General features: G+C 40.7%; 1 protein-coding gene across 1 annotated transcript in view; it reads left to right on the top strand.

Annotated features, from left to right (window-relative positions):
• Window positions 1–20,431, top strand: part of CHD2 (chromodomain helicase DNA binding protein 2) — a 148,376-nt gene that overhangs the window by 117,405 nt on the left and 10,540 nt on the right. Inside the window, exons 33-36 of the mRNA XM_006867108.1 lie at window positions 1,624–1,764; window positions 10,446–10,580; window positions 15,913–16,091; window positions 18,787–18,886. Coding sequence (XP_006867170.1) covers window positions 1,624–1,764; window positions 10,446–10,580; window positions 15,913–16,091; window positions 18,787–18,886 — 555 coding nt within the window. The remainder of the gene's footprint in view (window positions 1–1,623; window positions 1,765–10,445; window positions 10,581–15,912; window positions 16,092–18,786; window positions 18,887–20,431) is intronic.

The following is a 20,431-nucleotide window of genomic DNA, read 5'->3' as shown; positions in this document are numbered from 1 at the left end:
AGTTTCGAACTGCTGACCTTGAGATTAGCAGCCTGCTTCATAAACCACTACGCCACCAGAGCTCCTTGCATATACATATGTTGTTGTTGTTAAGTGCCGTCTAGTCGGTTCCGACCCATAGTGACCCTGTACAGGGTTTCCGAGGGTGTAAATCTTTGCAGGAGTAGAGGGCCTCATCTTTCTCCCGGGGAGCAGCTGGTAGTTTCGAACCGCTGACCAGAGCTCCTTATACATCTACATCTACATCTACATCTACATCTACATCTACATCTACATCTACATCTACATCTACATATATATATATATATATATATATAAAATAAATTTTTGAAAAATTGACAAAATCAGAATGAATTAAATCAATATAATAGTGAATTCCTGGAATTAATTTACCCTTGCAGACATTTCCATCTTTAGTGAACTGTGGCATTGACTCATAGGTGGAGATCAAGGGGAAGATTAAGGAGCTCTGGTAGCGTAGTGGTTACGAATAGGTCTGCTGATCTCATGGTCAGCAGTTCAAAACTACCAGCTGTTCCAAATGTGGGAGAAAGATGAGGCTTTCTGCTCCCGTAAAGATTTACAACCTCGGAAACCCTGTACAGGGTCGCTATGAGTCAGAATTGATACCATGGCACATAACAACAACAAATAGGAAGACTTGTATATATAAATGATCTATTCCCCAAACATATTTAATCATGTGTTTAATTTGGATATATATACATAATACATGTATACATGTGCATATGTTGTGTGTGTGTATGTATGTATATATATATATATATATATGTATATATATATATAAGTCAGCAATTGCAGATTCATAGATAATGGAAGTAACTGAAGAGAAGGATCCAAGTTTTAATGATAAGTGGTAGTGGACACTCAGCCTCATCATTGGGAACATTGACGTAGTGGGGACTGTGGTTATCCAGAAAATTCATGCCTAATATAAAGGGGCAGCTATTAGGCAGCTCACCTAATTGTTGGCCCAGACAGAACTCATCTGTTTGTTGATTTTGGCCCAAGAGCTCCCAGTTTAGAAATTCTGTGATGGTGCTGTAGAATCAGCACTGGACTGCAAACCATACGGTTAATAGTTGAAACCCACAGCTGTTCCTCGGAAGCCCTATACAGGGTTGCTATGAGTCATAACCGACTCGACGGCACTGAACAACAACAAACACAGTAGAAAGTAAATTATTAGCCATTCAGTGAGTTGTTTGTTTTGGCAAGTGATAAATTTATGCGATTTGATTTTGTTACTCTTAGAGTTTAATTGTACTTTGAGGCTATCTCCAAGAGGACCAGCAGTGAGTGTGGAAATAGCATGGATTTAAAGCAACATACTGATGTGCATTCAGCTATTAGCAAGCTTAACCAATTAGTAATGGACTTTGGACAGGTCATTCTTTGCTTCCCAGTTTCTTCTATCTGTGAAATGGGAAGCATTTGTTTTGTTGAGTTTCTATGACAATTACATGAGAGGATATAATTTAAGAGTATTTGACTTTACAGGGTTAGCTGGTTATTGCTAGAATTGTGTGTGCATAGGAGAATAAAGTAAACGTACACTTTGTGGCCAGAATGAATAGCTCTGGGGATTTACTTGTTTTCTAGGATGATGGCTTAGAAAAAAGCCCAATGAAAAAGAAACAGAAGAAAAAGGAGAACAAAGAAAACAAGGAAAAACAAATGAGCTCGAGGAAAGACAAAGAAGGGGACAAGGAAAAGAAGAAGTCAAAGGAGAAGCGAGAAAAGGTATTGAATGTTGTTCTACTTAGAAAGATAGCCACAGCTTTTGAAAATGTAAGGATTTGGAACTGGGATGGATTTGAGGGCCCTAAAATAATTGTCCTTTTATGGATTTATGGAAGTAGGAAGGTGGAGCTGTAAGAGGATGGCCTACCCTGCTTGCAGAGCACGCGTCATGCAGGTTTAGAGTGTTCTGTTTGTTGGGGAGGTCTTTACTTGATCCTTCATTACATATTTCATGGGGGTGGGGTGTGAATGAGACCGAACAGCTGAGGAAAGTCTGCATTTACCTGTTACCGCCTGAAATGGTCTCAGATTCCTGGTAGAAGAGTGCAGTCCAAGAGCAGTGTGACTATTTGAAGGGTTTCTGATTCAAAACAGAGGTACAGTTTTTGGAGTAGCAATGGATAAAAAGCCTTGCTCTACCATATACCTTCGTTTTGGGTGCTATAGAATGTTCATCCCAAACCACAGAATTACATTACATCGATACAGACTTCTTACTGACTTCTGAAGAAAATAGTTTGCAAGTAATCCCTAAATCATTGTCCCAAAAGAACTGCCTAAAATTCCACCATCCAGTAGTAGATTTCTTAATGAGTACCTTTGGAAGTTTTGTCGTATGTATTCAGGTACATATTTCAAATGTAAATCACATCAGACTGTTTGGGTGGCATCTTTTTCTTCTTCTACCAATGTGTTATGAACAGTATGTTAAAGAGCAATATATTCATTTTGTGTTAAGATCATTTTTATAGATTAAAAGGAATCTGTTTAGCTATAGCATATTAGAAGCAATTTAAATCTCCTGTATTGAAGATTTACAGCCTTTGAAATCCTATACAGGGTCCATGTGAGTCGGAACTGACTCTGCAGCACATAACCACCACTACCATATTGAAATTGCTTTCACATTTTTGGTGTTAAAAACCATAATTTGATAAATACCTTTGTGTTTGTGTTTTTTTAATTTGATTTTTTTTTTAATTTAAATAAAAGAACAATTTAAAAACATTTCATCTACTCAGATACTATAGATGTTAGTAACTTCTTTAAATGTTTACTTCAGGTGGCTTTTTTTCACTTTGGCTTGTGTCATTTGTGTCTCGTGAACACATTACTGAGACTTTTAAAGCTCTTCTCTGTTCCCTTTCCCTAGTTGTTTCTGTATTCTCCCTCCCCATTTTTTCTCCCCAGAGATAACTACTACTTTCTTGTTAGTTTTACTACATATTAGAAATAGCAGCTGTCACTTATGATATATTTTTTACCTGTGATATTTAGATAGTATTTTTGAGATACAAGGGGGCTTTAAAAGTTTGTGGACGTGAAACTAAAAGACAATGGAGACTTTGGGCAAGATGGTGGACGAGGCAGAAGCACTGCATGGACCCTCTACAACAACGTTACACGAGACCAAATAAAAGACACTCATGAAAATTCTGGCATCCTGAATTTCCGAAGAAAGGTTAGAGAGGTGGATAGAGTGTTAGCCAATGAAGGCTCAGCCATCTTGTGAACAGCTTTTGCAGCTGATGGAGGCCTGGCAAAGCAGAGTCAATAGGTCATCCAGAAAGGTGTGACGTCTTCTTTTTAGCCTGGTGACCAGAGGTGTAGCCAACTTACACTCTCATCCACCCCTAGTCCATACCCCGCTCTTCAGGAGTTTGGAGCGATGTCATGGTGAGGTGGGGGCTGGCTTTGGTGCCTGGGTTCAGGTAGGCTCAGCTCCAGACCTACAAAATCTGCAGATTTACCTGCAGACCAGCATTTAACCAGTCACCCTGCCCCCTAGCTGCCCTGTCATCCCAACAGACACTGAATCCAGTTCCATCAAGGATCCCACGAACTACTTGTGGATTGAGTGCCCTGAACATACATAACACCAATACCAATAAATTGCAGAAGCCAACCAGATATTTCTCCCCTTCGGGTCCACAACTGTATTGTTAGTTTGATTTTACAAATATGATAACCCCTCAATGCTCCAGAGACAACAGACAATTTTAGCTCACGCAAAGAAACAAGAGAGGCTCACATGAAGAAATGAGAGAGAATGGCTGAAACAAATGACCAAGGTTCAAAGACAGAAAATATTTCTGGGGAAAAAAAGGTAATGGAACGAAATGAGAAAGAATTCAAAAGTGATATTTTGGTACCTTCAACAATTGGCAGAAAGACTGAGAAAGCAAGGAGAACACAGAAAATTCTTTGGAATAATTCAGGAAAATGCTAGAAGAACAGACAGACAGAATAAATGCAAATTTTGAAACAATACCAAACCTTACGTAGAAATACACAAAATTAATATTAAGATTTCAGAAATGGACAATACAGTGAAAGGGCAAAGGAGAAGATTCAAAGCAATGGAAGCTCAAATTAATGAACTTGAAGATAAATGTCTCAGTATGCTAGAACAATCAGAAAAAAGAATGAAAAAAATCCAAAGAAAGCCTGAGTTATAGGATATACCATGAAGAGGAACGACTTACAGGTGATTAGATTTCCAGAACAGGAAGAGACAATGAAAAGCATAGAGAAAATTGTTGAAGTGTTTTTAGAAGAAAACTTCCCTAACATCATGAAAGATGAGAAGATAAGCATACAAAAAGCTGAACAAACCCAAACAGGATAGATCCCAAAAGAAAGTCACCGGAGAGCAAACAAGATGGCGGAGAGGGTGGTAGTGCAGTGAGGATCTCCTTCAGCAACAGCACGGAATACCTGACCAAGCAGGCTCAGAGGATGATCCTAGAAGTCTGAACCACATATAAAGGAATGTTTAGGAGGTTGGGAAGGCTTACGGCTAGAGGAATTTGTAGCAGAAGCAAGAAGTCCAACGCTTTCTAATCCAAGGTGCTCAGCTGCACCCTGAGTGGCCTTCTTGGGTGAGACAGAATGAGGGAAGGATCAGAGCAGCTACAGAAGCCTGACAGAACCATGGAGATAAAAGGTGTGGACATTCTTATTTTTGGTATTTGTTCATTGGTCTCTTGCTGTCTGCGCACCTCCATTCTGGTGACTAGAGGGGGTGGTGCCTGAACGAGTGGACACCTCACTCCAACCCCTGGAGGGCTCTATTACACATGTGCACACATCTCAAAACTTAAAGAGACAGTTTCCACTTAAAACCAAATGGCAGCGCAAATGGCCACAGTCAGCCCTGAACTGCTTATCACTAGGAAAAAGGCCTCAATGGGAGTTGTGGAACAGGACAGGCAGACTAAAAAGGAAACAGGCCAAAAATTAAATCCTGTGAGTTACGCCATAATGACCAACAGTGGCATCTTGAAATTTCTCAGGAAGAAGAGTGAAAAGGGAAGTCCATGTCATGATCACATAATCAGAAAGCTTAATAAAACGTAAACATACATTGATTGAATTGTTAAGGTCGCAGCTAACTACTGAAGATGCCCAAGAAACAGATGACCATATCAGCACATGTCCGGAAACGAGATAAAGTGACTGAGAAAATGAGCAGGAGGTTGGCTTGCGCTCCATATTGGAAGGACGACAGGCTTTGGAAATGCTTGAGAAGGAATTCAGAAAAATGATTATAGAATGTACCAAAACACTTTACAATGGAGTGAGAAAAATAAGGAAGTCAGGAAAGTGCTACAGGAACAATTAAATAAGATAGATACAGCATTGGGAACAACTCAAAACCTACAGAAAGAGGTCTAAACAATTAATAATAGAATATCAGAAATGGACAATACACTGAAAGGGCAAAAGGGTAGGATTGAAGAGATGGAAGCTGAACTAGTGAGCTAGAAGATAATTCTCTCAATACTACTAAAATAGAAGAAAAGGCAGAAAATGGATAAATAAAATCTAAAGAAGGCCTAAGATTCATGTTGGACAACATGAAGAGGAATAACGTAAGAATTATTGGCATTCTGAAACGGGAAGAATCACACAAGTCCACAGAGGAGAAAGTTGAACAGCTACTGGAAGAAAATTTCCCTAACATCTTGAAAAGTGAAAATATAAGCATTCAAGAAGCGCGACGAAACCCATGAAGGATAGACCCTAAAAGAAATCACCAAGACATATAATAATCAAGCTCTTCAAAATCAAAGATAAGGACAGAATCCTGAAAGCAGCTAGGGAAAAGAGAAGTGTAACATACAAAGGCAAGCAAATCAGATTAAGATCGGATCTCCCAACAGAAACCAAGAAGGCAATGAGGAGACATATATAAAATCCTGAAAGAAAAAAAAAATTGCCAACCAAGAATCCTCTACCCAGCAAAGCTGTCCATCAAATACGATGGTATAATCAAAACATTCCAGGATAAACAGAAGCTAAGGGATTTTGCTGTGATGAAAAACATCCTAAAGGGAGTTCTATGGACTGAGAACTAACAAGAACAGAAAGCAACCAGAGGTTGATGTACGTGTCAGCATCACCTGGAACTCAGTCAACAAATGGAAAAGTCGAGAACAGAATAAAACTATAAGAATTCAGAAGATTTGGGAGCTCAATCTATGATCAAAACAATTACAGTGTGAAAGAAGGTAAATACAGAGGAACAGAGATCCTGGTGGTGAGAAGATCAAGTAGATTACAGGATAAAATAGACTGTCTTAAATGGAGGGAAACGTTAGTGGAGTACAAAGTAACCACAACGGTGGGATTGGGGTGGGGGGCTGAAGGGGAGGTGGAGGGAGGCGACAGTAGAGCACAGGGTAAGGGCAGACACATCATAGTTCGGGTGTTGGGGAGGCCATACAAGAAGGGGGAGGAGGTGTAAGGACAAGGTAGATAGGGGAACACTGAGGTTTACATGGGCTAAGTGTGACAGAAGTAAATAGTGATGCATGCTCAGCCTTGGAACAAATGGGCTCTGTGATACAAGGATCTAGGAATAATTTGAAGAGGGAAAATAATACTAAGATGCTTAACTGTCTTATGAATATTGGTTTCCTTTGCCTACTATTATAAAATAGACAGTTGAGTAGGAAAGAAAGGAATGTCGGGAAACATGATTACAGAAAACTTGTAAGCCCATCTTCAGCCTATAACTGATTGGAATACCTAAAAGGGGTTCTAGAACTTACCCAGTGAAATAGGCCTCTTGTGGAGCCTTTGCAAAATATAGGACCTTAGGTGAAATCCTGAATCCTATCCAGAACCTTATGAGGTGAGACATTCCCACTAGCAAGGACAAGCAGACCAGCCTGGAACAGCTATCGTGACAGAAGATACATCTTCAAAGAAAGATCATCAGGAAAAACCCAAAACAAAAATGGCAGTATGACTGGCTACAAGATTAAGCAAGCTGTTCGCCGGGAAACCATCAAGGCAAGCAATCAAGACTGAGACTTAAAGAGCTGGCACGTAAGCTTGCTGGCGACCACATTGGTCTACTGGTGAGTGGAAGAGGGGAAAAGGCAGCAATGACGAAATGGGCTGAGTTCAACCACAGTCCATTGACTTCCAGTTACCTGGAGATGAAAGAGAAAAGAGGAAGGGCTGGTTGGTCCAAAGTGTGGTGAGACCTGAGGACCCTTGAGCCCATGGACAAGGACATAGGCATAGAGGGCTAGAGCTGAGAGTGATGCATCCAGCTGATATGAAGTGAGGGGAGATGCACAAGAACACCCAAACTTGCAGACAGTACCCATTTGACCTAGCCTCAATGGCTTGATATTCAGAACTCGACTAGAAGAAGGTTAAAAAAAAAAAAAAAGATTTTTTTTATTTTGATAAAGGAAACAAGGGTAAATTGCAACAATTTGGTGAACCTGACCTATATTCGTGGAGCTAGTAACTCTAAATACCAACAGAGAGGGAAGGAGTCTTCACATCAAGTATCAGTGCTATCCCCTAGGTACACAGGGTAGATAGGGATGGGTAACTTAGACATTGGCTACCTAAAATGAGGGGGTGATAAAGGCATGAAGTGACTGGCTTACAAGGTTTCAAGAGGGAGTTTAGTTTAAGAATATGAGAGGGAAGAAAGAGTCCCCACTGAATACTTTTCATCTTGTCTAGATGGGTCAGGTGAAAGGAGATGGAGATAAGATTCTTAATGATTCAGTAGTAATTGTTATCATGACTAATTGCGACTGTCACAATTTTAAAGGTAGAAGTTTTGTAACAAAAATGGGGAAGCAGTTAATCTTACAGTCTAGAAACAAAGGACTCTAGGACCATCAAGGGAGAAGAGCACAAGCGGAATGCGGGACCTTCTGCAGAGAAGCAGAGATAGCAGAGATGGGGTCATAGAGAGGGGAAACGGCCCGAGGATTTTAGATTCATGGGAAGAGAGTGTCTAAGAGATAGTGATAGTGGTCAGGAGGCAGACTTGCAGAATGTGCCCTTTGTTGGTGTAAATTACTATATATTCCTGAGAGTTTTTTTTTAAAAAAAGAAAGAACAAAGTAAATAGAAGTACCATTAAGTGATGGTACTTGGAGGGGACTGTAATCATTGTGATAAAACAAGGTGTATGATTTGTTGAATGTAAAACTCATGATCTGTCCTGCAAACTTTCACTCAATCAACAATAAAAACTTAAAGAGAAAAAAAAAAAAAGAATGTCACTAAGACATTATCATAATCAAACTTTCCAAAAACAAAAGACTAAGAAAGACTCCTGGGAAAAGCAAAAAATTACCTACAACAGCCATCCAGTAAGACTCTGATTTCTCAGCAGAAACCATGCAGGCAAGAAGGCATTGGGGTGATGTGCAAAACTCTGAAGAAAAAAATTGCCAACCAAGAATCATATACCCAGCAAAGTTGTCCCTCAAATATGACAGTGAAGTTTGGACATTTCCTGAAAATAAAAATTAAAGGACTCTGTAATGACCAAATCAACTTTACGAAAAATAATTAAGGGACTGAGAACCAACAAGAGCAGACAGTAGCTGGAGATTATGATTCTTGACAACGCGCCTTACCCCCCCCCCCCGAACTCAATGGAGGCACAGAAGTGTTTAAAGTAAGACAAACAAGACTGAAAATAGGGAGCCAGATATCAATGTGTGATGAAGTCAGCTACAAAGCAAAAAAGGGAATAGTGTAAATACAGAACTTCCAAATGGCAAAGAAGTCAAGTAGATTTTAAGGTAAAACTTGTTTTAAGCTGGGGGAAAAATTAATAAATTAATTTTTAAAAAATTAACCACAGAGAAAAATAATATATCTGCACATCAAAACAAAAAAGGTAGAAAATCAGAAACAGTTAGTAAACATTAACACAACAGAAATGAAAACCCACAAACAAAATGAACTTTGCATTGAAAATTAATTGTTCAAAGAATCCAGCAGAAATATCACAAAAATACATACAGAAAAATGACAACAATTAATTCATACCTGTTGATAATTACACTGAATATAAATGGATTAAATGCATCAGTCAAGAGACACAGAGTAGAATGGATAAGGAAGCAGGACCTTTCAATGTGCTATCTACAAGATATGTGTCACAAAGATGGAGATAGCCTAGGTGCCAACAGGAGCGGTTAGGCAAACAATGGACTACTACAAAACATTGAAGAAGAACCTCACAACGTGGTTGGACCTGAAGGACGTTATGCTGAGTGAAATTGGTCAATCGTAAAAGGACAAATATTGTATGAGACCAGTGTTATAAAAGTTTTTTAGGAAAGTCTTGATACCAAAACAGAGCAATCTATGATGGTTTATGGGGCTGAAGGTTGTGGCAGGGATTGTTCTTGGGCTCGAGAATAGACACATGGTCACATGTTACCAGGGCTGGCAATTTACAAAAGGAAGGAGGTTAGCAGAGGAAAGATGAAGGTAGCAGGAGACACAGGGAGGAATGCAGAACTTAAATGGCAAGGAGGTAAATGCTGTTAACTGTTGGTACATGGAGGGGATTCAACCATGTAATAAAGCAAAGTATATGGTTTGTTGAATGTAAACCTTCACTCAATTCACAATAAAAAGTTGAAGGAAAAAAAAAAGAGAGACATGGAATTTTCCACAAAAATTTTTAAAGCCCCCCTCGTATAATCATAAACAAAGCCTAATATTGTTTTATATGTTTTTAAATGTTCATGTATGAAGTCATAATAAATGTATCCTTCTGCATTCTTTTATTAAATCTATTTTGCGGTTTTATTCCTGTTGGGTTTGTATAGATTTTAGTGTTCACAATAACTTGATTAATACAAATTGCTAAATCAAAGAGTATATCCATATGTAAGCTATTAAAAAAATAGCTACATGATGTTCCTCAGGCATGCCACCATTATAACTCTGGGCCTCTTGATGGAAGTTTTGTGCAGTCTATAAAAACCCAAAATAGCATTGATGAAGCTGAAATTATAATTGGGTATGTTGAGATACTGAGATGGGAATGATGTGTGATTCAGCTGCTAATCATAAAGATTTCATTTCATGATGTCTCAGTTGTTGTTGTTGTTGAGTGCCGTTGAGTCGATTCCAACTCATAGCGACCCTGTGTAGGGTTTCCAAGGAGCAGCTGGTGAGCTTGAACCGCTGACCTTGCAGTTTAAACAGCTTTGCAGTCTGGCGCATTAACCCACAGCGCCACACCAGGACTCCGATGTCTCAGTAGACTTTATTAAATCCTTTCTTTATAAGCTGAGCTCGTTATACCACCATACTGAAGTGATGTAGCTAAGTCCAGGTTGAATCAGGAGTGTACATATTACAGCGACTACATGTAACTCTCTTTTTAAAAGCCTAAAGGTGGTGATGCCAAATCTTCGAGTAAATCAAAGCGATCACAGGGTCCTGTCCATATTACAGCAGGAAGTGAACCTGTTCCCATTGGCGAGGATGAGGATGATGATCTGGACCAGGAGACATTCAGCATAGTAAGTTTTGCAACTCTGGGTGTGGTACTTGCTTGCCACAGTGCTTGCCACACAGCCTCCACTCTTGTAAGAAATAGTACCTTACTTTGGAGACGCATTGCTCATTGTATCTGAAGATCTTGGCTCCTAGAACAGGCTGGCTAACAAGAAGAGATTTTCTTACTTGGTGTCTAGTGAGGCTGAAGTTTAGGAAACACATTTCACGTCTTGTTTCCCTGTTGGAAAGGCTGCAAGACCTCTTAGCACCGTTTCTCAGTTGAGAAACAGAAGTGTTCATTACGCTAACCTTTACCCGATACTTGGTGTGTTGGCCCCTGGAAGTAGCACGTTGAATAGATGGTTGTGTCTATCATAGAAATTTGCACTTGAGTAGAGGAGGTAACTAACTACACACGTCATGCTGGCTGTACTGTAATTCCTATAGAGAGAAAGATCTGATACTATGAAGGGATTGGATCTAGTCAGGAACTGTCAGAAGGCATACTTAAGGAAATGATGTTGGAGTTGGTTTCTGAAGGAAGAGTAGAAGGTAACAAGGGAAGGGAGGTAAGTGGAAAACATTCCAAGACAAGGCAACAGCGTGCACAAAGGACCTGTGGCCGGACAGATAATGGTGCATTTGAGGAAGGTAGCAGAAGCCACTTTTGCTAGAGGAACAAGAGCAAAGGGGCAGCTTGGCGTGAGATGATCCTGGGGTTCTCTGTGGAAACCTAGGGTGCCATCTCAGAACCTTGGATGTTTGCATGCTCCAGTGCTAAAAGCTAGGACGTGGCTGTTTCCTTATCTGGGAAGATGTTGGGGAGGGACCACATGGGATTTCAGATAATAACACAGTGAGGCCACAGGGCCCCCCACAGCCCCCTTACCAAGACTTACATTGTGATGCATTTAATGATTTCCTTGCTCACTGTACTCTCTTCCTTTCCCCACCTTCTTAAGTGCTTGAATGTTCTTGTTGTCATGTGCCATGGAGTTGGTTCCGACTCATAACGACCCTGTACAGGGTTTCCGAGGCTGTAAATCTTTACGGGAGCAGAAAGCCTCATCTTTCTCCCACGTTTGGAACAGCTGGTAGTTTCGAACTGCTGACCTTGCGGCCCGCAGCCTGATTCGTAACCACTATGCTACCAGAGTGCTTGAGTAGGAATAGCTAATTTGTTCTCAAAGAGAAAACAGTCCTCTTTCAAGTCCCAAAATATTTCTTCCTTGTTGTATCAAAGCATAAATTTTTGACCCCATCCCGTTAGACAGTGTGTCTTAGTTATATAGTGCTGGTGTACGGAATACCACAAATGAATGGCTTAAGAAACCGAATTGAATTTATTTCTTCACAGTTTAGGAGGCCAAATTCAGAGGGCCAGCTCTAGGGAAGGCTTTCTCTCCGGAGGAAAGTCCTGGTCTCCTTTCAGCATCCTGGGATCTCCATGCCTCTTGGCATCAGTCTATCTCAGGATCTAGGAGCTTTACGGTTCAGGCACCCAGGTCCAGGCGATGGCTTCCAGTCCTGGCTCTTCTTTTTTCGTGGTAATCCATCCTTCTTTATCTGTGCCCTTAAAAAAAACACACAAAAAACCTTTTTATTGTGAGTTGAGTGAAGGTTGACAGAGCAGATTATCAGTTTTACAGTCAACAAATCCTGCCCTTCTTGTGACATCACTTGGCCCACTTCCTTCCTGGGTTTCTTGTGTCCATTCCCCCATCTTTCCCAACCCTTCTGCATTTGTCCTTATATAAATGCCCCCCTTGATCTTTCTTGAAGGGTGGCTCTATGGTGTGCATAACTCACTTGTGATGTTGGTTACCTCCACACCTTTGGATTGCTTGGCTGGAAAGTGATCACTTCCTGATCCTTTTGTCTTTGTAAAATAAAAGGTGTTGCAGGCCTCACCCCCAGGGAAACTACTTCCTTCCAATTGACTGGCTGCTCTCAGCGGTTCTCATCATGGAGGGGGTTACATTATTAGGTCTCAACTTTGGGGGGAGGGGAGGGATGACTACGTCTTCATTGCCAAACCACAGGAATCCCGGCCGAGTTCTCTTCATGGGTGGGGGTGGGGGTGGGGTGTTACATTATTAGGTCTCATCATGGAGAGAGGGGAGATGATTACATCTTCATTGCCAAACCACCGGAATCCCGGCCCAGTGACATTCACACAGAACCTTAACTATCACGCCATTTTCTTTCTTTAAAAAAAAAAAAAGATTAACTATAAATGGGGATCTCACAGGACCAGGTAGTGTTCTGTTCTGTTCTGGTATATGGAGGGTCGCTGTGAGTGTTCCTTCTACTGTATATAATAAGGTCGACTCGATGACCCCTAACATCCAATATATATAAAGATGACGGGACTTTAATGAAAACATTCCATTAGCTTTTTTAATTAATTTCCCACAAACTTTTTGAAGTCCATATATATACATATGTATGTGCAGGTATGTAAATACACACATGTGTATTTCTTTGTGTCTCTTTCATTTGTCTTAATTTACTTTCTTCTTGTAAAGTACGTTTTGAGTGTTTAAATAAAGGAGTAAATGGAGTAAATGAATAAATTCACTACAAGCAGCTATATCCAGTCTGTTTTCTGGTTCTCCTTAGCCCTGAGCTGATCAGGGGAACACAAGAATTTATGCCTCTTTAGTACTCTACCATTTTTGCCCAGGTAGGCTCATTTAATCTTGCTTTCATATTACAACATAGTTTTTAAGTACAGAGACATCTCGACTACAGTAGAAACTGGTATGTAGCTTGATAGCATGAAGTATTGCCAAATCTCGTTTTCTTTTTAGGACTTAAAAAAAGGAAGTTTCTTTATTTTTCTTGCTTACCTCCCCAGACAGATTGTCATTCTCTTGCATGGTTTTGGAGTTTTCCTAGTTAATGTAAAGATCTAATGTTGTGTGTGTGTTTGTGTAGTGTTATCAAGTTGGTTCTGACTCACAGCATCTTTCACATATCAGCCAGCACTGTTTGTGTGCCTCACACATAACTTTCTCTCTAACAATCAGTAAGACACGGGAATCATCTTCATTTTCACACGTATTAAAAAATTAGGCAAAACCTGATTTGCTCTGTAAATCATCCCAATCACAATCAAAAGCTAAAGGATAAAAATTCAGAAAAAAACGGACTGCAGCATGTTGACAGTAGTAAACATTTGGAAAGGAATGTTCAGCCACCTGTTAGGGTTATCCATAGATAGCACTTCTGTGTATGGTTTTGATACTCATCTTTTAACTGTTGTACTCATTGCAAACGTCTTCCAATTTGTAGTGTAACTTTTTTATTTTGTGTTGAATTGTAAGCTAAAAAAATACCTGGATCGTAAGTATATATACGTAACTAAGTGAATGGAAGTTTGTAACATTCCCATCATCCTGAAGTGTCATGACCCCGTGTCTGCGTTCACTGTGCTGTGTAGCTGACAGTCATACAGTTGTAAGAAATTGTCTTGAGTTATTTTGTGATGGTTCTCTCCTTTCTAAGTTCTTACCTTTATGAAGCTCCTTGGTTTAGAATTTTGGATTTCAGGAGTTCTCTAGTTTTTTAAAAGTTTTCTCATTTTTGCTTTTTGCTTTACTTTCCAAGAATTTCTCTCAACTTTGTTGTTGTTAGGTGCCATCCAGTTGGTCCCCACTCATAGCGACCTTGTATAGAGTTTCTGAAGCTGTAATTTTTACAGGCACCTGTTGTGGCACTGTAGCGATAAGCACTGGACTGCTAACCAACCAAAAGGTCATCAGTTCAAACCCAGCAGCCACTCTTGGAAACCCTGTGCAGGATCTCTCTGAGTCAGAGGTGACGCAGCACACAACAGCAGCAGTCTGTATGGAAGCAGAAAGTCTCGTCTTTCTCCATTAGAGTGACTGGTAGGTTTGAACTTCTGACCTTGTGGTTAGCAGTTCAGTGCCTATCCTACAGGGCCACTGTCATTCCTTAACTTTATCTTATTATTTCTTTTGAGATTTTTTTCTTGTTGTGATTTAATTGTAAGATCTTTTACCTTCTTTGGGTCTCGGAATGGTTTTTAGACTTCTCTTTGTTTTCCCTAGTTCACGTTAGATACTTGCTCAGATAGTAGGCTTTAGTTGTATCCTCAATGTTGAATTGCTCTGTTGTTATCAAGTGGACTCCTGTACAGTGGGCAGTACTTGAGTTGGGTAGGCCAGGATTTGAACCCTGGTTTTCAGCATGGAGGGTAATAAATAATTCCACCAATGAAATCACCATATGTATCTCCTTTTCTGACAAATTGGAGGACTAGAAATGTTCCTGGGAACTCTGTGTTTGAGCGTTTTCACAGTAGGGTGACCTGGGTGGGCAGCTTCAGTGGCTAGTCACCATCTCCTGCTTCTTCCTCTTGGGTGGTCAGATTATTTGGAGGAGTCTCTCTCTGTTTCTGGTCTAGAGGGTGAAAGCTTAGCTTGCTTCATTCTTCAGTCTGAGAGAACATGCTCTTCAGTGTGCTTAAGTTCATATAATCCTGTGTTTGTGCAGTAGCCTTGCCCCTCAACTCTCCCTGTGTTGTTCCGTTCAGAGACCTTTAATGTATCCTCTCCATGTCGTTTTCTGGGCTGAGTGGGAGATCTGAGGACCTGTTAGGAGTCTGTTACTTCCTCAGTAGCCTTTAAGCCAATCAACTTTAGCCCTCATCCCTATTTCCAGAGATACCTGGCCTTTGTGGGGATTTTGTAGTATGAGTCAGATCAGTTCTCATATTGCTACTTTCAGGTTCAGTTTTCTCAGATTTAGGGCAACATTTCTTATGGACCCAATAGTTCACTGTTTTCTGGTGACTTTTCCTTGTCTTTATGATTTATTCCTTTCTAAAACATCACCTTTGCTGTTGTTTGTATGGGGACTGGAGAGGGAGAGAAGATTGTCATGTTCAGTCCGCTGTATTTATCTGAAAGTCTTTGCCTGAATTTTCTACGAGGTAGATTGGCGCAGTGACTGCAACAGTGGACTCAAACTTAGTAACACCGTGCGCATGCAGCAGGACCTCCAGCGGTTAGGGACATAGGGCCCCAATGGGACCTGATGCACCTACTGTCAACATAGGACCCGTAGACATTTCATCTTGCATTTTTAGATAGTTTGTAGTGGGAGGTTCTCGGGTCATATCTGTAATTTTGCTTTCCATTGATCTTCATTATGGCCTTGTGAGACTAAGCATCCCCTCTGTTTCAGATGAGGGAACAGCATTCCCAGAGGTTAAGCAAGGGTCAGGGCTGTTCATCGAGTCCTAAGCTATGGTGTTAGGACTTGTACTTCAATTTCCCCTCTCCTCCTCTAGTGACTGTAACACAAGATGACTTTGCTGTGTTCCAGTGTAAGGAAAGAATGAGGCCTGTCAAAAAGGCACTGAAAGAGCTGGACAAACCAGACAAGGGACTTAATGTGCAAGAACAGCTGGAGCATACCCGAAACTGCTTGCTGAAAATTGGAGACCGGATAGCCGAGTGCCTTAAAGCCTACTCAGACCAGGAGCACATCAAACTGTGGAGAAGGTAAACGACCTTGGCTCAACTTGGCCTGTTCTGCTTTGATACAGGGAGTGTGGGTTCTGTTTTTGTCTTAGGAAAGGTGGCATAGCCACATAATGAGTTTTCCCCAGCAAAACCCCGCTCATAACAACATACGTGCAAGCTTCAACTACCTTTTCCTGAAGTGGGCCATGCTACTGAGACCAACTTTTTTGGGTGCGTAGGATGAGTTCGTTATTTTATAAAGAAGAAATAGTGATATTGGAGCTGCCAGCCATTTTCAGGATAAAGAGTCACTCTTGAAAGCTGTAAGGGATAGAAATCACCAGTTGTAGTAATTTACCTCTGTCAGATTGATGGTCAGACATAATCTAGGACTGCTTCCTAGTTCTCTACCAATACCTGAGGGAAAATGAAATTTAAGCCACCAGAACTATGAGTTCTCTAGTTTTATCTCCTTCTATACTAATTCAGAACCCTAGTTCGTCATTTGAATTAGTGTAGTTAATCCAGCTCTTTCTTTTGAAAGACATTCTGGCTTGTATATATTCATGTATATGTGTACTGTTGAGGTTTTACAAAACACGACAGGAATTTCTAAAATAAAGTGATACCATTATTTTTTCTACAATCCAGTTGTTTTGAGCTCATATACAAGGGTAAATCGGAAGTATTGGTACTAGGGTTCCAGGTCATAGTATACATGGGTTTATTCCAAACAAAACATGTCAGTGGGTGGGTGGTTACAAGTAAGTTCTCTCAGCAATACACTTGCCTTACTCTCATTAGGGTGACTGTGCGAGACAAAACAAAGTTCCAATCATAACAGTGGTTTCTGAAGGGTCTGCTGAGCCAGCTAAATTCAAGGAACATTTTTCTAACTCAGAATGTTAGGGCGACTGTTGTTTGAGATTTGAAAGGGGTAATCTTGATAGAAGTTTTAAGAAAATTAAGAAAATTGATGAGAAAAAGGCCCAGAAAATTGTGTTGAAGAATTGTTTCCAGTACAACGGTACAACTGCTCATTCTTTGAGGGTAGCTAGGGCTGCTGTCCTATAAGACTTCCACTGGGAAACCTTACCCCACCTACCCAATGGCTATGGTGTTACCCATCAGCCTTCTTTTTGTTCTACAAACTCACAAAGAACATGATTTGAGTCTCTTGAGATACTAAAACTAAAGCACTGAAACAGCCTCATTTTGACTTGGTGTAAATCAAGCACAGAATTCTTTAGAGAAGGGTTGTTATTGCTGTTGTTAAGTGCCGTCGACTCAGTTCCGACTCATAGCCACCCTGTATCAGGTTTCCAAGGAGCAGCTGGTGGATTTGAACCTCTGACTATGAAGTTAACCTGGTCAGTGCTTCTCCCACAATGCCACACCAGGAAGCCAGAGGAGGAAACTCGGCCTTCAGGAGCACATGGACCTAGGTGGAGGAGACATCGAGAAACGATAGCTTCACATTTTCAGAATTCGTCTAATAAACATTGATAAGCCTTTTAGCAGTACTTTCTGACTGATACTCATTCTTCATGCTTAGGGTCATGAATTATCTTTATGTGACATATACCCTTTCACTAGATTAGTTTTTGAAAAATAATTGGCTTTAAAAGAAACCCTTCTATCCGTGATGTATCCATACATAGCATGCTTCACATCCATGGTGGAAAATAAAAATTTATTTCTGAAATGTCACTTTTCCCCCCTTAGTCCTGTTACCAAATTCCCCCTGTACTAAGTCCATCTTACCTCTTTGCCTCATTTAATTCTAGTGAGAAGATAACTCAGAATCATCTTAGTACACAGTTCTGGGTTGAAATGTGTAAGGCATGTGTTCACGTGCTCCTGGCTAGCAGTAACCCATAAAAAGGCTCTTCACGTGTGAGTGTTTAGATATAGTAAGACTCCAGAAAGCTGCCCTGATGACATGATCTATGTAAGACCAGATGTAGTGGGAGGTCCGAGAATGGAGGGAAGCTTATGTACAAGAGTAATCAGAGAGCAGGCCATCTCAGCAGCAGGGACGCTTGTACTGGACGTAGAAGAGCAGAGTGGAACTACTTAAATACAGGGTTTACAGGCTTCTGCAAAGGCTTGAAAGTGGGCAGTGAGAGGGCACTGGTAGGTTTCGTGACTAGCAGGCCATTTGTTAGGAAGACTGAAGTTTAATATAGAGGCCTTTAGAAAGGAAGGTAAAATGGCATTCTACCTGAAGCAGATGGTTTAATAGTTAGGGAGTCAAAAATAGATGTCCAGTCAATGGCATGGCACGGAGATACAACTCTTTAGAAGATTTGAGATGCTATGAGACACTTTTTCCAACCCACTTGGCCTCTAAAAGTTCATGCTGTCATGTTGCTCCCTTGTTGTCAGTAACGCCATGCTAGTGTGAGTGCTGTGGACTTTGGAGGGAAGGGGTCACAGAAATCCCAGCCTGGGACGTGGGGAAGGTGGAGTCTCAGGACTCAACATTGCCGAGTCTTACAGAGAGAACACCTGCCCCTGAATGCTACTGATATGGAGTCTCCAGACCCCTCACACTCAGTTGACAGGTCATGTAAAGGTGTATTGTTGATGCAATGGACCAAAAAGAATATTTCTGTAACTTAAAGTGCAATTGGAGAGAATTTGACAGCAATATTCACTAGCTTTCCATTTATATAAAAAATCATTGTATTCTGTAATTCACCCAAACTGTTGATTTTCTTTTTTTTTAAAGGAACCTGTGGATTTTTGTTTCCAAGTTTACAGAATTTGATGCTCGAAAACTTCATAAGTTATATAAGATGGCGCATAAGAAAAGGTCTCAAGAAGAGGAGGTAAAGCAGAGCTTTCATCCTGATGTAAACAAACAAAAGATCATCCCAAAGAAAAACATTCCTGGGTTGTTCTGTAAAAGTAAAGTACTAACTTTCTGCCCTATGTTCCGTGGAAGCCCAGGCCCAGGGGGTGACGGGGCCCTCAACTTCACAGTGTGGGGCAACACCCTCTCCAACAGTGTGTTCTCTGACATGCCCACTAGGAGTCTAGCTTCCTGTAAGGCAGATGATTGAAGTAGCCAGTGTATCAGAACACAGGAGTGTTCATCTGTGTTCTTAAGTCCCAGAATCATATTTCACTAAATCTTTCTTCTTTCATATGCAAATATCTTAGGTTAGCCTATTAATGTGGTTCTGTTATATAACAAGGTTGTGGTCAGAAAATGCTTTTTTTGGTTCTTTGTTGGACCATGTATTTGGTGTCCTTTCAGCTTTTGTTCATAGACTCCAGACAGCTCACATCAAGGATCAAACGTGAATAGGTGCCCGGATGGTGCTTCCCTCTTTGGTGTGGGAGTCTTCTCCTGTAGAGCAGGGATCCGGTGTGATCATGCCTATGTGCAGACCGGCTGCTTCACCATGAGGGTTCTACCCAAATCAGCCACTTTAGGCCAGGCTGGGCCTTATTAACTAACGTCTGTCCTCCGAGCATGTGAGCTCCATGAAGACAGGGGTCTTGGGCCCATTCACTTCTGAATGGGTCCTCAGGGCTCAGAGTGGTGTTGGAAATGCTCAGTAAGTCTTTGTTGTTCCTAGAACCGTGTTGGGCTGAAGTAATATACGCAAGTTGGTTGTAATTTGATTTCATAGAAAAACCAACAACCCAGTAGCATAGCAGTAACATATGTCAATAATATACTAACATTGCTACCTGTTGTTTTAAATTTTAAACATTATAAAAGCATTTAAAAAAAATACTGTCAGGAAAGGTCTTGATGAGTGTTTGAAGTGGGACACATAATGGTAGAGGTCTGTGTTGTAAATATCACAAGTTAGTATAAATTGAGTAACAAAAAATAGTGATCCTACTACTGGAAGTACAAGTTGTCACAGACTTTCTTGAGGCTAATCCTATAAGATTTATCAAAAGACTAAAGCAGAATTTGATCGCTAAGAAGCACAGTGGGTTAAGTAAGTCCTCTCTGTCTAACTTGGCTGGGAGTAGTGATGATCTCTGAGAGGGTGCCTTTAATTCTCCTGTCCTCCAGTGGGCTGCATCTCACTTTGGTGAGTAGCAACTGGGGTCTTAAAAGTTTGTGAGCAGCCATCCAAGGTACATTTATTGGTCTCTCCCCATCTTGAGCAAAGAGTGAAGACATTTAAACACAAGGAAATACTTAGTCCAAGGACTTACGAACGACAAGAACCTCAGTCCTCATAACCCTGAGACCAGAACTAGATGGTGTCTGGCTTCCACTGCTGACCGCTCTGAAAAGGATCACAATAGGAGGTCCTGGATAGAAGGGGAGGGCAATGTGTGGAATAAAACTTGAAATGATAAAAAAAAAAAAAAAGGCCAGGCTTACTGGTCTGATAACTGGTGTA

Source organism: Chrysochloris asiatica, unplaced genomic scaffold, assembly GCF_000296735.1.
Source record: "Chrysochloris asiatica unplaced genomic scaffold, ChrAsi1.0 scaffold00101, whole genome shotgun sequence".
NCBI lineage: Eukaryota > Metazoa > Chordata > Mammalia > Afrosoricida > Chrysochloridae > Chrysochloris > Chrysochloris asiatica.
This window is presented reverse-complemented; position numbering and strand designations above follow the sequence as displayed.